This window comes from Momordica charantia (assembly GCF_013281855.1).
Source record: "Momordica charantia cultivar OHB3-1 chromosome 2 unlocalized genomic scaffold, Mcharantia_2.0 BLBB01000002.1, whole genome shotgun sequence".
Classification (NCBI taxonomy): Eukaryota; Viridiplantae; Streptophyta; class Magnoliopsida; order Cucurbitales; family Cucurbitaceae; genus Momordica; species Momordica charantia.
Genome location: NW_028275160.1, coordinates 12,814,126 through 12,834,364, shown reverse-complemented (window position 1 = coordinate 12,834,364; position 20,239 = coordinate 12,814,126). Strand labels below are relative to the sequence as shown.

Sequence of the window (20,239 nt, the reverse complement as noted above, 5' to 3'; positions counted from 1 at the left end):
CCTTGCTTTGGAAAGTGAAAATTCCAAAGAAGATCAAGGTTTTTGTGTGGCAGGTCTTACTTGGAAAAGTCAATACCCTGGATTGTCTTTAGAGGCACTCTTAGTTCTATTTGGGGCCGCAATGGTGTGTTTTATGCAAGCAAGACTCAGAGGATCTCGATCACATCTTATGGCACTGCAATTTTTCCTAGAACATATGGGGTCGTTTATTTGGGTTTTTTGAGGTTTCTTGGGCTCATCATGGAGATTGGGGAGCTATGGAAGCTGAAGTGCTTTTGTTTCCTCCTTTCCGTGAGAAAGGGTGGTTTTTGTGGCAGACTTGCTTCTTTGCGATCTTACGAGGGATTTGGCTGGAAAGGAATAAAAGAATATTTAGGGGGTGGAGAGAGATGGAGAGTCGATTTGGGACCTCATTAGATTAAATGTCTCTTTGTGGGGTTCTGTCTCAAAATTGTTTTGTAATTATCAGTTGTTCTATTCTTTTAGATTAGAAGCCCTTTCTTTAGTTAGGGCTCCTCCTTCTAGCTTTTGTTTTTTATGCCCTTTGTATGTGCTTTCATTCGTCTCGATGAAAAGTTTGGTTTCTTATTTAAAAAAAAAAAAAAAAAAAAAACCTTGTTGGACATTGTGGTAAAGATACTGTTTGTGTGACTACAGTCTACAGTGTACTGTGCTATTGTTCCAATTGCTAACTCTCATACTGCCTTCTTAAATCAAACACGTTATGGTTTAAATTTTAGAGACTTGGTGGAAATCAAAGAATCAGAATGCCGAGCTTGCTCTCAGGCTGATGTTTTAAAAAGTGCTTTGGATGAGCATTGCCTTGAAGTGAGAGTGAAAGCTGCTAATGAAGCTGAAGCTGCTTGTCAACAACGGCTTTCCACTGCAGAAACTGAAATAGCAGAGTTACAATATAACCTTGATTCCTCAGAGAGGTCTGTTCTCCAGGTTATCTAATCTTATTTAATTTACTAGAAATTAAACTTTTCACTGGTTATTGAATGGTGTGTGCCAATGTTTTTCTTTTTCACTCATTGAGCAAGAAATAGTTTTCTTTTTTCTAATTGGGGGTTGCTGGGAGGATGTTGAGGTAAAATTGGATGAATGAAGAACACGTGAGCATATATCTAGATTTCAATAATGAGTAATGGTTAGGGGGTTGGTCAGAATGTCGTATATCTTAATAGGCTAAGCTTTCAACTATTTTGAGTTAATTTGAGCAAGCTGCACGGTATAACCAAATTTTGATCAGTTTGGGGTATGTTAGTGATACACCCGTTTCTGTAGAAGACTAATGATTGTTCTTTCAGTTATTTCAGAACGTGATCTCTTGAGGACTTGAAATTCTCATTAAGTAATGATGTTTGGTACTTGCATTTTTTCCATCTTTTGGGACATTTAGGACTTGAATGAATCAGTTAGCAAAAAAAATAAATAAATAAATAAAGTTTTCATTTGCATAGTATGCTATCATTGCTGCAAATATTTTGGTAACTGAGCATGGTTTGTTTGATCTCCCACATTTTTTTATGACCCTCTTTAGGGAGATTCCAGCTTGTCTTTGAAGTCTATAATTCTTACATGCAGGGATATTTTAGAGCTTACTGAGGCCATTGAAATTAAAGATGGGGAGGCAGAGGCTTATATAGCAGAAATAGAGGTGCCTTATCCACACTCCTTGTTGATGTTTCTCAGCTCCCCCAAGCTAATTTTATACTTCTCTCCAAAACTTCCCCCCGCCCCCATGGTTGATTTGTAAAATTGCTTTCTTGTAGACTATTGGTCAAGCATATAAAGATATGCAGACACAGAATCAGCATTGATTAGACAGGGATGATCTTAATATTAAGGTCTGTATTTCAATTTACTTGCACGAGTTATTTCTCAGATTTCCAATGATCTTAATATTATGCTGTCGGTAAGTTGACGATAGGTTTTAATTGATCATTGATTTATACAGTTAGTTTCAGAAAGCGTAAAATCGAAGCAGGTTCAGAGCCTTTGATATTCTGAAAAGCAGGCCTCGGAAAAACAGCTCCAACAAATTAACGCATCTCTCGAATCTCTTAGAAGCGAACTAAGATTGCACTTAGTGAAGATCAGGTTAGATTTTGTTTTCCACCTCTCTATCAATCATCAGTATAAGGATCCTTTATCCTGCAGATGAAGGCCAGCCTGACAGAGGTCATTAGATCTACACAAGAAGAAAGCCATGTTACCATTAACCTTGAAAATGCGAAGTGGGAGCTAGCTGATGCTGAGAAGTAGTCAGCAGTTTCTTCTTCTGAGAAGGATTATGAGCAAACACAGCAGCAGATTACTGATATTGAAGCAGAACTGGAGAGTTAAAGGTTAGTCTTAGGTGCACTTTCAGTTGGTCTAAATTCACTAGTTTTAGTTTATGTTAAAATAACATCAGTTAAATTTTTTTTATCTGTATTATATATGAAAGGAAGTCATATGTTATCTTCATCCTTTCTGCACTAAATAGTTAGAAAACAAGTATTTCCTCTGGCAAGTACCAGCAGCTGCATATTTGTGGTACTTGCAATTTTCTATTTGTTTCTTCTTTGGAGGACATTGTGAGTAAGATAAGATTAGGAGGTATAATATCACGTCTATTCAAGTACAATGTGAGATTCCTACTAACTTTTTCTCTCTTTTTGACAAATTTAATGGTGGTTGTGGAAGTACTTTCTTTCCTGCATGCTGATTTTTGTTTTGGTATCACGGATCTTGGTTCGCGCTTTATGGCATTTCCACTATAAAAAAAATAAAATACCGTAAAGGGTCCCATTCTTTTTTCTTATTATTCTAGATATATTATGGAATAAGGGCCATAACATTTCGAGGCGTCTTCTTTCGTTTCTCGACGGTGAAGTAAGACTAAGCTCATGAGCTTATTATCCTAGGTCAGAACAAGTTGATTGGATCCCTTTTTTTACGTCCCCATGTCTCTCTCATGTGGCGATATGGGGGCGAAAAAAGGAAAGAGAGAGATAAATCCTATTTTTCTAGAACTGAGTTGAAGGAGTAGGCATTATTTTGTGGAGAAGAAGTAAGAAATTGGGGTCTTTTGTATTTCTTAGTATTCTTTTTCAAGATTCAGTGCCTAACACTCTCTTAACATCTGTGACAAATTTCAATCTATAAACTCCTTAAGAAATAATGATGGCAGTCAAATTTCAATCATGTAAACATACCGCTCTTCATAAGCATTCAGAGTTTCGTGTCCATCATTTGGTTTAATTTCGTCCTGCAACTTAATATTGTAGGATTATGTGGTTGTCTTGGAAATTAGTTGAGGTGTGTAAATTTGGCAATTGTCAACTACAAGTGCGTGCTTTTGGTTAATGATTTATCATTGTTTTTCCCCCAAAAATTATATAAAATGTAGTAGTATATTGAAATTAGTTCCAGACACGCTTTCCAAATATCTAAAATTATTTTAAGTTGATTCAAATTACTTCTGAACTCATTTCTTTTCATAAAATAATTCATTACATTCATCAAAGTTATTACTTTACCAACTTTTTACTTCATTACAGTTATACAACTTCATTATTATTATGATTATTATTTCTGAAAATGACAGCTCCATATCCAAAGAAATAAAAAACTGTGTGTGGAAATAATATAAGCTCCGACTTTACCTTATCATTCGCTCGGGGTCCGGGGGATTTATCTTATACATTCTCACCTCCTAATGCTGAATCTTGTATTTCTGGAAACTCCAAAGTTCTAGACTCGAGGAGTTCAATTATTTGTTCCAATCGTTGTTTCCTCTCCATATATTATGATTTTCAGTTGTTGAACATTTGTGCAATTATCCAAGCCCACAGGTGAGAGGAGTGTTAGAAATGGCTTCAAAAGAATAATATTTCAATTAAAGGAAAGAAAAATCTGTTAAGAGAGGAACTTTTGAGATCTGAATTTTTTTCCCATCCATAATGTCTGTTCCAGGCATATTTATTGGCACGCTTAACACTAAGTTAATGGTAAAGGAGTAACTGACATAAACGATATTAATAATGCAAATCATCATCCCAAATATCAGAAGTTACATTGATATGGTTAGAAGATATAGACTTGAAACTGTCATTTTACACTCCGTGTGAAGTATTCATGAATAATATATTAAACGGAACGAGAAACTTGTATGCCTGTGCATAATAATATTTTATGATAGTTTTTTCTTTTCTTTATATCGGCGAGTGTTCGGGCAACCATCAGACTCTACTACATTTGGTTGCCAAAATAACCCGTAGGATATTATATCCTAGGTAGACGACCACCCTGATTTGAACCCAAATAACATTTCCCTTTAAGGTAGCATTAGGCCGCCTAATCAAGATTGAAAGGTAAAAACTAAGGATAGAGACACCAGAGAGACATACACGAGAAAAGAGAGAAGAAATAAATTCTCAAATTGATTGATCAAAGATGAGGAATAGAGGCACTATTTATAGGTTACAAGAGGAAACGAAATCTAGGAATAACCTCCTAACTTCCCTAACAAAAAAGGAGATTTATTTGCTAAATTTAAACACAAAATCTAAACAACTTTAAAACAACTTCTAACTAAGTCCACATAATCTTAACTTCTAACTAATTCAACACTCCCCCTCAAGCTGGACTATACAGATTGAACAGTTTCAGCTTGATCAACAACCTTTCAAATACGGGTCTCAAGAGTCCTTTTGTTAGGATATCTGCAACTTGATCTGATGATGGAACAGACATCAGATTTATAATTTTCTCTTCAATCTTCTCCTTGATAAAATGCATGTCAACCTCAACATGTTTAGTACGATCATGATGCACTGGATTGTGTGCAATAGCAATTGCAGCCTTGTTGTCACAATAGACTTCCATTGAACTATCAAACCTGATCTTGAGTTCTTGGAGGAGGAGTTTCAGCCACATTATCTCACAAATACCATGAGATAATGCCCTGAATTCAGCCTCAGCACTACTTCTTGCAACCACTGATTGTTTCTTACTCCTCCATGTAACAAGATTACCCCATACGAAGGTACAATATCCTGTCGTAGATCTCCTATCTTGAATAGAACCTGCCCAATCAGCATCTGTAAACACCTTAATCTTTCTGTCATCATCCTTTCCGAAAAATAATCCAAGCCCTGGAGTTCCTTTAAGATATCTAAGAATATGATACACGGCTTCCATGTGTTCTTCAGTAGGAGCATGCATGTATTGACTTACAACACTCACTGCAAATGCAATATCCGGCCTAGTATGGGATAAATAGATTAATCTTCCAACAAGACGCTGATATCTCCCTTTATCAACGGGTACCCCATCTAGGCTCTCTCCCAACTTATGATTGGGACTTATTGGAGTATCAGATGGTTTACATCCAAGCATTCCGGTTTCCTTCAAGAGGTCTAGTACATATTTTCTTTGACACACAAATATACCAGTTCTGCTCCTAGCAACTTCCATCCCTAGAAAATACCGAAGTGTTACCAGGTCCTTTATTTCGAACTCCTTTCCAAGTGCCTGTTTTAGTCTCTCTATTTCTTCATGATGGTCACCTGTGACAATAATATCATCGACATAAACAATGAGGATGGTGATCTTACCTTGAGAGTGCCTATAGAACATTGTATGTTCAGTTTGAGCTTGGGTATATCCTTGTTTACAAACAGCCTTTGAAAATCGCCCGAACCATGCACGTGGGGATTTTTTTAAACCATAGAGAGATTTCTTCACCTTACACACCTTTCCATCATACTTATCAATGTCAAATCCAGGAGGAAGGTCCATGTACACCTCTTCTTCCAAATCTCCATTGAGGAATGCATTCTTGACATCCAGTTGTTATAGTTTACAATCCAGATTTGCAGCAAGAGACAAGAGGACACGGATTGTGTTTAATTTTGCAACGGGTGCAAATGTCTCCTGATAGTCTACCCCAAAAGTCTGAGAGTATCCTTTGGCCACCAATCTTGCTTTATACCTTTCAATGGACCCATCAGCCTTATATTTGACAGTAAAGATCCATCGGCATCCTACTGTTGGTTTATCTTGAGGACGATCAACTACTGTCCACGTATCATTAAGCTTCAAAGCCTTCATTTCATCATCTACCGCATTTTTCCACTGTGAATTGCTCATAGCCTCTTGAATGGATTTTGGTACCTCATTGGCTTCCAGATTGAGAGCCAAGGTCTGAACTGCTGAAGATAAATGACTATAACCAATACATCGAGCAATTGGATGTTGAGTACACGATCTCACACCCTTCCTAAGTGCAATAGGAAGATCAAGATCATTAGTATTGTCTTGAGGCACAAGGGTAGATTGTTCCGTACCTAAGGACGAGATGGATTCATGACTTTGCTGTTGAGGCTGTGGTGGCTCCACTCCTCTTTGAACCGTTGGTCGCCGAGAATAAACAAGAGTCTCTGGTTGCTTGTCACTTCGATTTGGGTTGACTTGATCATCTTCATTATTACAGGAAATAATAGGAACTGACTCTTCTATCTGAGTAATTGGGACGATCAGGATAGGTATTTTTGGCTGAGGTGACTCGATATTTAGACCATCAATCTCAGGTATTTTTGACTGAGGGGACTCAATTCTGGTATTTAGATCGTCAATCTCCCAAAAATTTCCATCAAGACTACTTGTAATAGGCTCAGTCTCTCCCTGAGGGGAATTTAGGGAGAAAAAGATTGAGACTCAAAAAATGTGACATCCATGGTAGTGTAAAATTTATTGGTGAATGGACAATAGCATTTATAGCCTTTTTGAGTAGGAGAGTAACCAAGGAAGACACACTTTCTGGCTTTTGGCTCCAATTTGTGACGTTCATGATCATAAACATGAGTGAATGCAGTACATCCAAATATTTTGAGGGGAATTGTGAGGACAGATCGGATTTGCGGATAGATAGTGAGTAAGATTTCTAGTGGAGTGTTAAATTTCAAAACACGAGAGGGCATCCGATTAATGAGATAACAAGCAGTAAGGACAGCATCACCCCAAAAACAGTTAGGAACAGAATTGGTGAACATGAGAGCACGAGCAGTTTCTAAAAGATGCCTATTTTTCCTTTCAGCTATACCATTTTGTTGGGGGTAATGACACAGGAACTTTGGTGAATGATTCCATTTTGAGACAGGAAAGTTCCCAATATTTGATTAAAATATTCTGTCCCCTTATCTGTGCCGAAGAATTTTGATTCTCGTATTAAATTGATTATGAATGAGAGAATGAAACTGTTGAAAGATTGATGCAGTTTCTGATTTTTCTTTAAGTAAATAGACCCAACAAACCCTAGTGTGGTCATCAGTGAAGGTAAGGAACCAACGCTTACCGGACATAGTTTTGATGCGAGACAGCCCCCATAAATAACTATGAATCATTGTGAATGGACTGGATGGTATATACTCAACAGAAGGATAAGATGTACGAGAGTGTTTTGCAAGTTGACACACTTCGCAAGTAAAATGGTCATCTTTATGAAAAAGTGAAGGGTACAAATGTTTAAGATACTGAAAACTCGGGTGCCCTAAACGGCGATGTAAAAGTAGAATTTGTTGTTCCCTAGAATTCGACTCACTACCAACCTGGAGAACTTGTTTATTTCTTAGACTTGGTCCTCTGAAGTAGTAGAGCCCTTCAAAGCCATCAGCATTGCCAATCGTCATGCCCGTTATCAAGTCCTGAAACAAACACTTAGAGTCAGTGAACAGGGCTTGACACTTTAAATCATGAGTCAACTTCTGAACAGAAATTAGATTGCAACATAATTTAGGCACATGGAGCACTGAGTGCAATGTAATGTTTGGGCTAAGAATAATAGAACCAAAGCCCTTAATAATGGCCGATGACCCATCTGCAAGCTTGACATGTGTCTGAATCGGGTTGGGTGAGTACATGGTAAACATATCATGAAAAACGGTCATATGATCAGTTGCACCCGAATCTAAGATCCACTGATCGGAATGCTGCTGACTTGTTAAAGCTGCACTAAAAATACCTCGTTGTGCCACAAAACTTGACGAAGGAGTAGACTCAACCGGCGGTGTTAAGAGGCGATAGAGTTGTTCAAGTTGTGCCTTCGGAAATGGAGGGAGAGAGATGGCCAAATCTTGGGAGTTTGACACACTAGGGCCCACTTGATAGCCGGAGGAGCTGGTTCGAGAAGATGGAGTATTTGTAGGTGGAGGTGGCCAATAATCCCCTGATAAATTCTTCCATTGAGGACGACCATGGAGTTCCCAACACCGATCTTTTGTATGGTTTATTCACTTACAATGATCACACCATAGGTTGTTCCGACGTGTAGATCGGGATGAAGGTGGTGGTGTACCTCGTGCCGCCAGAGCTGATGATTCCAGTGAGAGGGACAGAGGTTTTGTGTGTGTATCACCCATCATCACACGTTTACGGCTTGACTCCCAGCGAACTTCTGCGAAGATTTCGTCAATGGCTGAGATTGGCTTTGTGGCAAGTAAGCGGCCACGCACATCATCTAATTCCGGACGAAGACCTGCAAGAAAATCATAAATTCGTTCCTTCTCGACGTGTTTGTGGAAGCGTTCAGCATCCTTCGAGTTCTCCCATTCGAGATTGAGACATAAATCAAGTTCAGCCCACAACCTACGTAATGAGCTGTAGTATTGGGTGACATCGGATTCACCTTGTCGTAAGGAACGTGCCTTATTGCGTAATTCAACAATTGAGCCGAGTTATCAAAATCAGAAAAAGCCATAGTGAGCGCATTCCAAAGATCCTTTGCTGTTGAGCAGAAGATGAAGAATTCTTTAATGTCCTCCTCCATCGAGTTAATGAGCCATGCCATGACCATTGAGTTTTGTGCATCCCACACGGAAAAAGAAGGGCCAGCTTCATCTGGTTCTGCTATCGTGCCATTGATGTACCCGAGTCGACGGCGGCCATGAATAACTAGGAGGGCCGATCAAGACCATTGCAGAAAATTTTTTCCGTTGAGTTTTGGAGAGGTAATTTGGAGCGAAGTGTTTTCAGAGCTAGAGATGTGAGGTGTCATGGATGTGCTTTTAGGGAGAGAAATTGAGGTCGTATTCGATCCGTCGGAACTCTCATCCTTGCGCACATCAGTCATCATGGCTGTTTTAACCATTCTGGTGTCAATCTAAACCTAGCTCTGATACCATAAAAACTAAGGATAGAGACACCAAAGAGACATACACGAGAAAAGAGAGAAGAAATAAATTCTCAAATTGATTGATCAAAGATGAGGAATAGAGGCACTATTTATAGGTTACAAGAGGAAACAAAATCTAGGAATAACCTCCTAACTTCCCTAACAAAAAAAAGGAGATTTATTTGCTAAATTTAAACACAAAATCTAAACAACTTTAAAACAACTTCTAACTAAGTCCACATAATCTTAACTTCTAACTAATTCAACAAAAGGTTGTTTTGAATCTTCAGTTTTGTTGTTCTTTGATGAACAGGGAAAACAACTGTTTCTGTCGACATAGCACACTTAACATTGATGCATTCTCTAAAACACGATATTTCCAACCAATTGGTTAAGAAAACCCACAAATATTATATTCATTCAGCTTAAGAAAAAAATGTTGTGATTCGCGAATTTATAAAATTATATAATTAAACGAAATTAGGAAAATTAATTACTTCAAGTTTTCTTGCTCCCATGCAAGATATATACGACTTTGTTGCTTATTTAGTGCTTGCATTGTGGAGAAGGGGTTGAAAATTTGACGATTACAGTCCATTTTCTTTTCCATACCCAATCATCTAAAGAACCAAAGAAAAACCAGGCGATAGAGAGATGAAAGTACCTGAACGAACAAAACAGCTATCTTCTTCAGAATTGAAACAATGAAGTTCATCAAACCAGTGCTCCGGGAAATGGCTTTAGACAGATTATAGAAAAAGGTTGCGGCAACAGAGGAATCACCGACTTGAAAAATGACCAAAAGTATCCAATATCATGCTATCACTTATAGTTCAACATTAGAATTTTATGTGTACAAATATACCTCTCCCACCAAAATAATCAAAAGTATCTCACCATTACCCGTAAAATTTTATGGTAAAAATACCATTGAATTATTATTATTTTTTTGGCTAATCTTAGGAAATAAAATAGTGAATTAAAATTTCAAAATTTCATAAATAAAATTTAGATATAGAAATTGCAAAATTTAAAAAATAAAATATGTTAAAATGAATACTTTGAAATTAAAAAAAAAAAGATTAAGATGTGGAAAAATATGGAAAATGATCTTAACAAAATGTAAAATCAAATATTGTTTTTAAAAATATGGAGGGATAGCTACCTTGGGAGACATAATAATTTACCGCGGCAACCTTCAAACTCACGAACTGTGTCTCCTCCTTCCCCCAAAAACGTAATCAATCCTCGGCATTGGAATTTATTTTTTAGGGATATGCCGTCGACAAAAAATACTAGAAGGTACTGTTTCCATCCATCTATTGATGTTGCTGGACTCATAAAGAAAAATTTAAACCTCTCATCACCATCTGGGCTGTGTACGTCCCTACAGACATATATAGGATAAATATGCATATAGACATAATAAAGATAGAGTAAGTAGAGACACACACGATACCTAGATTTTTCTCGATCAGCCTTACTGCAAAAGGTGTGATCTAGCATGGGTATATGCTTCCTATTACAGAGTCTTTGCGAGTTTGCAATCATGCTCCTACATGTCTTGAGTGACACTTACATTTTTGCTTCCTCTATATATAGAACTATCCACGAGGACTGTATCCACAACTATACATGGTAAAAATGTAAATAATAGTTTTAGGAGATCACCGATCTATACATAATCAAAATTAAAAAAAAATAACTTGAAGATTATTTTGATTTTATTTTTTAAAATCCTAAATTCATAAAAAAAAAATATAAAACGTGAACTATAAATTTAACGAAGGTTTTTGAAATATAGGAGTAAGTATATTGGGAGACTAAATTATCATACCATGTCTTATTGTTAAGAAATCCTTGAGAGTTGGATCTAAGAACCTTGCTAACGAACAAGACCCATATAACTCAATCCCAAAAACCCCGAAAACAAGTATGGAATCAACCCAAGGAAAAGTTTAAGAACGGATTACCTTGATGATCAATATCAAGAGTAGAGAAAACTCGTTTCTAAACTGGTGATTCGAATCACTCCACAAGAGGTATGATCAACACCGCTTGAATGATCCTAACATGCAAATTCTAAAGACACAAGAAATTGCACAAGAAATGGGGGATAAAGCTCTCAACCAAGCTAATGAGAAAACTCACTTTTCATTAAACTTCAAATTGTGTTTACAACAAGACATCTCAAGGCTATATATAGTCATCCTAGCAAGCCATATGAAAGGTCCTAAGAAAATGGAAAGACTCATAACTTACAAGAAATGAAAAGACATGTAAATGTAAAGACATAACCTACAAGAAATGAAAAGACTTGCAAATGAAAAGTCATAACTTAAGTAAATGAAAAGACAAGCAAATGAAAAGGTTAAGAACATGGAAATCTAACCAAAATAAGTGCAATCCCGTCCATAATGAGGGATGAGAGTGTTTGACTTGGTTTTTGAATTGAATGAGTTGACTTTGACTTGTCTTGATGTAGTTGACTTTGACCCTGACCAAGTGGACTTTGACTTGTCTTGAAAACACTTAGAAATGTATAACTTGCACCAAATTGTAGTGAATTGTTCCAATTGCACATCTTTCTTTAATTCTCGTGTCGACTTTACGAACGCTTGGACACGAAGTAGTAAGGCTTGTTGAAGTTTCCGAGCTCTTGATCTTGTAATCGGTCCATGAGGCATGACAAAGGGAGCTCCTTGGTTCATATCAATTATGTTGAAGATGTTTGCTAGTGCGTCTAGCATGAGTATATGCTTCCCATTATAGAGTCTTTAATGAGTTTGCAATCGTGCGTTTGCATGTTTTGATATATAGAACTATGTACAGGGTTTGTATCCACAACTATATAGCAGTTTTAGAGCTCTAGAGCATATACATCATATGTCATTCGGACTATGTATATAGAACTATCTCCATTTCTCTTTCTCTATAATACAAATCTTCTCATTCTTCCATTCCCTAAAGGACGCGTCTGCTGGTGCGTCTAGAACGGGTATGTGTTTCCCATTACAGAGTCTCTGTCGAGTTTAAAGGCTGTCACACTCTAACTTCTTTCAGATTGAAAAAGATGACTTTATCTTTTGGTGGTTGTTTTACTTATAATTCTCATTGTCCTTTCCAATCATTTTCTCCATATTCTACTTCTTTCTCCTAGCTTTCAACAAATATATTGCCTTAAATAGCACTTCCTCCAATATTTGCTTCTAATTTTTACAAATTATGGCTCAAATGCGCAAATTAAAATGGGGATCAAATGACGCAATTCAAACAGCCAAATAATCAAGCTATGGCAGAGTTTCATTTTGAACGAATGTGGCAACAAATGATTTGGTTGACGTATTTTGTGGCACAAAACCATCAAAGAGAAGAAGAAATTCTTCAGTTATTCTATTGTTGAATTATTGAATTATTGTTATAATTCGAATGCTTACCAGATGAATTTCGATCATGGAATCGGAGGCTCAATCTTTACAAGTCATTCTCTATTCAATTTGTTGATCCCTTCATGTCTCGAGGAACTTGAAATTGTTGAGTTGATAAAGAATTAGTTAGATTTATTTTGTAATTTAATTAGCTTACGATTATGTAGTTTATGGAGGATTTAATATGATTTTTAATTAGTTTGAAAGATATTTAAATTAGTTTGATTACCATTTATGTAGGTGGATATTTCAGGGGTTCATAACTAACCAGAAACTGTGGCTCCTTAAGTAGGACAAATGATGCAGTGACAGTCCCTATAGACTCATGGACAACAGATTGGGTAGGGGAAAATTTCTCATTCCATAATTTTCAGAAATATTGATTTAGCCATTTTTTAAAATTAAAAAACTTTTGGTCATTTTTCATTAATGTGTTGTGGATGTAGTCATTATTCAAGATTTCCCAAAAAGATTTTTCCCGTCGGCCGTCGGGCACCTTTGTTCTCTACTCATTGGGTTGACTCGTCGTCCAACCATTTGTGACAATTTCTGTAGTTAGTATATCCAACGTTAATGGGCCTGACTCCGATCCTGGGCCAGTTATATGAAATAGACTGAGAGGTTTGAGCCCAGTTATATTTGGCTCGAAGTTATTCAACTGAATTTTCTTTTCTTATATATACAGTTTACTTAAGGGATTAGTACATTGATACGCCTTTTAGAAATTATAATTTCATAAAAGGCCTATCGATGTTCTAATCCCTTTCATAAATGGATTCATTCCACAAAAAATTTACACTTTTATCTTAAAATAAACCCCTTTGAGATGCAGCCCGTCAATAATTTACCGATATATCATTTTTTATATACATTTAAATATTATTAAATTATGGCAATTCAAAATGGTTGATTTGAGAGGTTAAATTTTAAATCCCTAATTTTATGCAACTTTACACTTTCCTAAAATAAAAAATACAGAAATACCCAAATCTCTTCGTCTTCTTCAACCGAAAATAACTACCCGTCATTGATTTCTTCGTCTTCTTCATAAACAACACCATTTTTCCAATAGTTTCTCCATTTTATCTGTTCCCTTGTCGGCAACAGCCCATCTCATTCGTCCCGTCGCTGGCAGCCTGTCTCACTTCAGGTTTGTTTCTGATTTCAGATTTTGGGTGTTAGAGCATGGTGTATTTAAAAAATTCTAAATTTTCGTTGTTGATACAAAGCACTATAGTTAATATAGATTCCATGAAACAAGTATGTTATTTGGTGCCGTTGTTTCCTTGAGCTTTTATATGTCAAATATTTGATAAGGAGTTATTCTTCATAATCAAGCATGTGCTAGGGTGTTTAAATTGACATGTTTTTTTTTAGTCTTGTTTGTTAATTGTGGCTTGATATAATATTATATAGTTTATAGTTCATATATAAGTTTATGTGAGCTTGGTTCTCATTAATTGATTATTCATCATGAAATCAATAGTTATTGTTTATAGCCAGATATAGTTCCTATCTACATATCCTGTTACACACTGTTTCAATTCTAAGAACTAAATAGACTAATATAGTTTATATTTATCATATAGTCTATTTTAGAATGGTAATTGATTATATTTTATGTTAATGTGAGTTACACTTGATTCTTGTCTTAGGTAGTGACCGTATTGAACATTCGATAAGGAATTATTTGATTATGGAGGATATTTTAGTAGATGGGTTGTTTGTATCGTTTATTGGAATGTATAAGTATATACTTTATAATTGACACGTAAGTGCTGACGTATATAGTTTATAACACACACAATCGTACAATACTATTATTTGTTGATTATATATTTTTTTTGTAATTAATTTTATTCTTTAGTATAATATTTTTATAATTAATTTTAGTCTTTGGTAGAATATACCAAGCAGTAAATTAAGAGATTATGGAAATAATTTATTTGAGGCCCACAATAATTAAAGGTTTGGAACTGTTCACACGAAATTTCCGGAGAAATTATATTTCGTGGAATTGAACTTTTATATTTGTAGTATGTGTTGTATAGTGGATTCAATCTCTAATCTTTATCCTCTGATTCTTTCTCTTGAATTTGATATGAAGATTGAGATGTTTGTTCTTGAATTTAGATCGAAATTATATGTTCTTCGAAAGTCTTCAAGTCTTCAAAGCTTTCAAGTTGGTCTTTGAATCTTCAAGTCTTTAAAGAGTTTTTAATTTGGTGTGAATCTCGATTCTGAAATTCTGAACTCTGAAAATCAATGAGGTCCCTCTATTTATAGAGGTTTCCATAGACTTTGGTGGACCATTGGGCTTAAATAATTTTGGGCCAAGCCCAATTCGTTAAATGGATTTATTTAAATTTAAATATTAATCCACTTTATTTCATGGTAAATTGGGTTTTGGGTCAAGTTTGTGAACCAAATTGATTTCATGCCCAATACTCATATGACTCAATTACATATTTTAATTATCAAATTATGTTTAATTTTAATTTAGGGTTAATATATAATTAATCCCTAAATAAAATAGATAATGACGTGACCGTTTATGATTGGCCCAAAATTTATGGTTCTACACGAACATTACATTTAAATAAAAAAAAACTAACAATAATAAATATAAATTTCATAAATAAGGGTAAATTTGACATTAATAAAAATTCCTAAATCCATAAATCTAATAGTGTAAAATTTGAAAAAAAACATTTGTGAAAATAAGTTTCTAAAACAGCTCGTTGAAGACATTATCTCTTTAATTAAATCCCTAATTTATATGCTTGTTGTTTTGTTAAGTATGGCTTGGATGTATTAAACATGTTTTCTTAATTCTTAGAAATTTGATAAACGTTGACTGCATTAAGAGAAATGGAAAGTTCTAGAAATGTTTGTCTTGTGCTGCCTTAGCTCATTGGTTAAGACATCTCATTCTCTCAAGGTTGGAGGTTCAATTGTCCTTTGCTCACACTTAGATATTTTTATATTTATGTCATAAAGGTCAGATGTTCAACAGTTGAGCTAATTTTTTTTTTTTAAATAAAAGTTTCTAATGTTTAAAAAAATAATTATTTTGGTCTTGCTTGATAATCATTTTGTTTTTTGTTTTATATTTTTATATTTTTGAAAATTAAGCTTGGGAATATTACTTCCACTTATTTATTTCTTTGTTTTGCGTATATTTTTTTAAAATAACTTTTAAATCTAAGTCAATTTTTGAAAATTTAAAAAAAGTTTTTAAAAACTTGTTATTTTTTAATTTTTATTTTTTTAAAATTTGGCTAAGATTACAAATTTTGAAATCTAGTAAAAAATGGTGAGCAATCCAGCATAACATCCAAAATCGAAAACAAAAAAAGAAATCGATGCCTAAGGCCCATTTGATAACCATTTTGGTTTTTGATTTTTGGTTTTTTGTTTTTGGTTTTTGTTGCTTTTAGTTTTTGGTTTTTGGTTTTCTGATTTTTGAAAACAAAAACCATATGTGTGTGATAACCATTTTTTGTTTTTTGTTTTTAAAAAAACAGAAAACGAAACATGTTTGATAACCATGTTTATAAAAAATTAGAAAATTGAAAATATATATTAGAGAGAGAAAATTCTATGTAGAGTAGAGATGACAATGGTGTGGGTGCGAGTGAGGATGCTCTCCCCCATTCTCGTGCTCGTGAAAATTTTTAGTCTGCGTCTCCACCTCGTTATTCGGTCCGAAAGATGTTATCGAGAAAAATTATCGGTTTTATAATTGTTTTTAATTATTTATAGAATTTAAGTATAAAAAAGTGTAATAAATATATATTAATTATTTAAAAAATGGAATTGGGGACAAGGACGGGGTCGGGACATCCATTTCCTATTTTTGGGACCCGACCCTACAAAGATTTTTCTCATCCCCTAATGTAGAGAGATGTAAATAAACTTTTGAAAAATAAATTTTAGAGAGATAAATAAAAAGATTTAGATAAACAAACAGCGAACGAAAAGTTAAAACAAAAAGAGAAAAAAAGTAAAGTCAAGGGAAAGATATGTTAAAAAAAAAAGAAATTATAAAGAAAGAGAAAAATTATAGTGGAAACAAATTTAGAGATAAAAACAAGATTCAAAATATAATTTTTAGAGAAAATAAATAAATATAGAGATAAATAAAAGTTACAGTGAAATAAAATTGAACAAGAAAATAAGATATAATTTTCAGAAGAAAAAATAGATTAGGAAGAGAAAAGAAAATAAAAGACGAAATTTTAGGGGAAAAATATTAAATTTTTAAAGAGAGAAATGAAACTGATTTGTTAGAAAAAGATTAAAAAATAAAAATACATAAAAATTTGGAGAGAAATAAATAATAATAAATATTCAAAATATGAAAATTTTAGAGAGAGAAAAATAAATTTTGTAGAGAGAAATTTAGAAAGAAAAAAAAGTTGAGTATTATAAGAAAAAATCAGATTTTGAAACAGAAATATGTTTTTGAAAACTATGTTTTTTTTTTAAATTTACATAAAATTTAAAAATGGTTTTTGTAAAATAAAACAGATAAAATTGAATTGGTTATCAAATAATCCTGTTTTTTAAAAACTAAAAAAAAATGAAAAAAAAAAGAAATGGTTATCAAACGACCATTGGATATGAATTTTTGGCACCAATAAAAAAAGGTTTTAGTAGAACAAGTGAAAGTTGGAGATTCAAACTCATGATCTCTTGATGAGAGATATATGTTAATTACCGCGCTGAACTAATCTCAGTCTAGGACCAATAGAATAAAATTGAAATAACTAATGTTTATAAAATAATATTATTTAAAATCCTATTGGTTAAGGGACACAGACAAATTTCACACCATTTTTTTTCCATACAGTTTTAATATTTCAATTTTTTTAGTACAACATGTGGGAGTGCGGGTTCAAACTCACAACCTCATGGTTGGAGATATGTGCCAATTAGCGTTGAGCTATACTCGCTTTGACCAATTTTAACATTTAATTACTCCTTTATAAAAATAATAAAATAATAAAATAATCCTACAAGTGTTTTCTATCAACTCGCTGGCGGCCATAAATTGTGCTAGAAAAATCAACTATTTACCGTGAATTTCATGTTTATGAAATTTTTGTTTGAAATTAGAAAAATCAACTATTTACCAGCTGTGTTGCTTCATTCGATCTATTATAATAAGTTTCTATCAGAATACCTTGAGGGATACCATGATGTGACATTTCTACAGCAAATCCTTAAACCTTTCTTATGGTTCACTCAATGATTCTCAAGGGAGTTGCTGAAAATCATTAATATTGTTCTTAAGGTCTGTATTTCTGGATGGAGGGAAGTATTGCATCAAGAACCTCTCAACTAATTCATCCATAAGGTGATCATAGATTCTACTGTAACAGGTCAAACCATGCTCCTGCTCCATCCCTCAAGGAGTATGGCAACAATTTTGAGCTCATAGCTTCTTTAGTCTCTCCTTCCAATTTGAACGAACTAGCCACTTGCATAAAATACTGTAGATGGCGATGTGGATCTTCAGATGAAAGTCCATGAAATGGGCCTACGATTTGGAGCATATGAAATATCACTAACTTCAGCTTAAATATATCGTCTTCAATACAGGCGTCTGCAATTACTAGGTTGAAGTCATAGAATGTTGGGGTTGCATACTCTCTTATTTGCTGCTCCATATCATCGGCTAATAAAACAACATTTATAGGATGTACTAAACAGGTCTCCTAGCTGCATCCTTTAGTACGCGCTCAACTCTCTGATCTTTTGGATTATGTGGGTTAGCCATTTGTAATCTTTCTCTACCCTGGACTGTTTGCTCGGCCTTTCTCCTTCTAAGAGTTTTTTTTTTCTATCTCTAGGTCAAACTCAAACTCCAATGTAGGGAAATCGTTCATTCACTATACAAACCACCGAAAAAAGAGTTAAGAAAGCTCTTTAAGCTTCGTATCCTAAATTACTAAACTCAAAGTAAGGTAGTTTCGTCCCTGACAATGGTGCCAAAAACTTGTTGCGTGTCCGTAACTGATGTGAAAAAAAGTTCAAATATACATTATAATGCTCAACTGTCGTATAAAATAAGGTCGAATCTACAAAGACTAAGATTGAACTTCAAGGTAGATAATTAGAATATTGAAAGACTTTAAAGTTAAAAATAATTAATGCGATATAAATTTTTGCACATTAAAATTGGTTGAAATAACAAATAGGCTTCAAAGAAGGAAATGTTATATCACCAGGTGCTGGAGCACACGAAAATGACAGACAACACACTTAACATAGAAATCGTTAAGAAATAGAGAGAAATTAGGGGGAATCACTACAAGTGCTTTCACTCACTCCCAGAAAATGATCTAGCAAAATCGCAATGCCGACTGCCTATACCAACTTGGTTCTCAACTCCTGCTATAAAACAAACACACTTGAAGAACAGTTTATAGGCGTGATAGGGTAAGCCTTATTTCTAAGTACTCACCATCCTTTTTAAGAGGAGTCTATCACAAATAGAGTTCATCACGCATCAAATAGACTTTCCAAAGTCACAAAAGAGCTAGCAAACTAAAAATAATGGCCAAACACATTCAGTAAGAAGGAAACATTCAAGAAACTCTATTAAATCAGTAGTACGATATGCTAAAACATCATTATTCGAAAGCTACATCAAGAGACTCCTCTCGAAAATGGGGTTTAGTTAATGAAGAAAAGGAAGTAAACAATGAGTAAGAGGGAGGAATATCCCATTTGTTGGAAAGGCTTCGACAACAGCGCAAAACGTCCAGCTCAATAATAGCGAAGATTCCAGCTCCTACTCGTCAGCTTCATCCTCGAAATGGGTGCAGAATGTTGTGGGTTTCAGCTCATTTCGTATTATTCCTTCCTTTTCCTCCTCCCCTATCAGCTGGGGTCTCTTTTCCTTTTTATGTTAGGCTCCAAGTTTAGTACTGCACCTGAGATTTGTATGAACGTGGTTAAATTTTGAGCATAGGAAAGTTACTACACATCCTTGAGATACTACAACATAAAAGAGACTTAGGCATAGCCACATTCGCAGGGCTCTAGCATTCCTAAAATAATTCTATATTGGCAGGCCACAGAGTTCATGTGAACTCCTTTAAAGCAACGTGTGGCACTCTCGGAAGGAACATTGCTCGTCCTTAACAAACCATGTCCATTGCACATCAAGGAATTTCATCATCTCATTATAGATGGACAAGACAGCTCCAAGTACGTGGATAGTAAGACATTTGAGGAAGGTGTTGTACACGAATGAGTAAACCAGAAGAAAGTCAGCCATAATGGCTCGTTTTGGCTCATCCTCGACTACCAGTAATAGTTTAATGCTTCCTTCTAAGGTGACCTTCTCACTAGCAAAGCCCACAAACGTGTCGTGCTCCACAGCACGTTAAAAATGATAAGTGAGAGAATATGATAGATATGCCTTCGTCAACCCGAACTGGATGAACCATGGGTATAACTATTATGGTTGTTATGACCAGGACATCATTGTTAGGTTGGTGGTGGTTGCACGCGTCATCCTCTCGAAAAGGATATGGGAAGTAACTGTTTGGTTGTCCGAATCAAGTAGGCCTCCGTGACTGGGGTGTACTTGGCCTCTCGCAAAGTGTCCTTCCTTTTTTCACTTGACACTCCTCCC

At 34.9% G+C, this 20,239-nt stretch overlaps 1 protein-coding gene, 1 non-coding gene and 1 pseudogene across 3 annotated transcripts; 2 read left to right on the top strand and 1 right to left on the bottom strand.

Annotated features, from left to right (window-relative positions):
• The first annotated feature begins 651 nt into the window (after window positions 1-651).
• On the top strand, window positions 652-2,729 carry LOC111018905 (E3 ubiquitin-protein ligase BRE1-like 2; annotated as a pseudogene). Its single transcript, XR_015789177.1, has 4 exons — window positions 652-935; window positions 1,588-1,660; window positions 1,776-1,850; window positions 1,961-2,729. The product of XR_015789177.1 is annotated as an E3 ubiquitin-protein ligase BRE1-like 2 (transcript).
• A 3,115-nt stretch (window positions 2,730-5,844) lies between these two features.
• LOC148212840 (uncharacterized) lies at window positions 5,845-8,836 on the bottom strand. The gene is made up of 4 exons (XM_088120388.1): window positions 8,635-8,836; window positions 8,345-8,524; window positions 7,599-8,263; window positions 5,845-6,675 (listed from the first exon to the last, which is right to left on the bottom strand). Exons 1-4 carry the CDS (start codon window positions 8,834-8,836, stop codon window positions 5,845-5,847), a joined length of 1,878 nt encoding a protein of 625 aa, XP_087976514.1.
• An 8,948-nt stretch (window positions 8,837-17,784) lies between these two features.
• LOC148212839 (small nucleolar RNA R71) lies at window positions 17,785-17,890 on the top strand. The gene has a single exon (XR_015789512.1). It is a non-coding gene; the product is annotated as a small nucleolar RNA R71 (small nucleolar RNA).
• Window positions 17,891-20,239: the final 2,349 nt, after the last annotated feature.

Excerpts from the sequence above, each read along its gene's own strand:
- LOC148212840 (XM_088120388.1), bottom strand. The coding sequence starts at position 8,836 with ATGGCATGGCTCATTAACTCGATGGAGGAGGACATTAAAGAATTCTTC. Across the intron at positions 8,525-8,634 it reads TACTACAGCTCATTACGTAG|GTCTTCGTCCGGAATTAGAT; the intron begins GTTGTGGGCTGA and ends ATTTTCTTGCAG. Across the intron at positions 6,676-7,598 it reads GAAATAAACAAGTTCTCCAG|GGAGAGACTGAGCCTATTAC; the intron begins GTTGGTAGTGAG and ends AATTCCCCTCAG.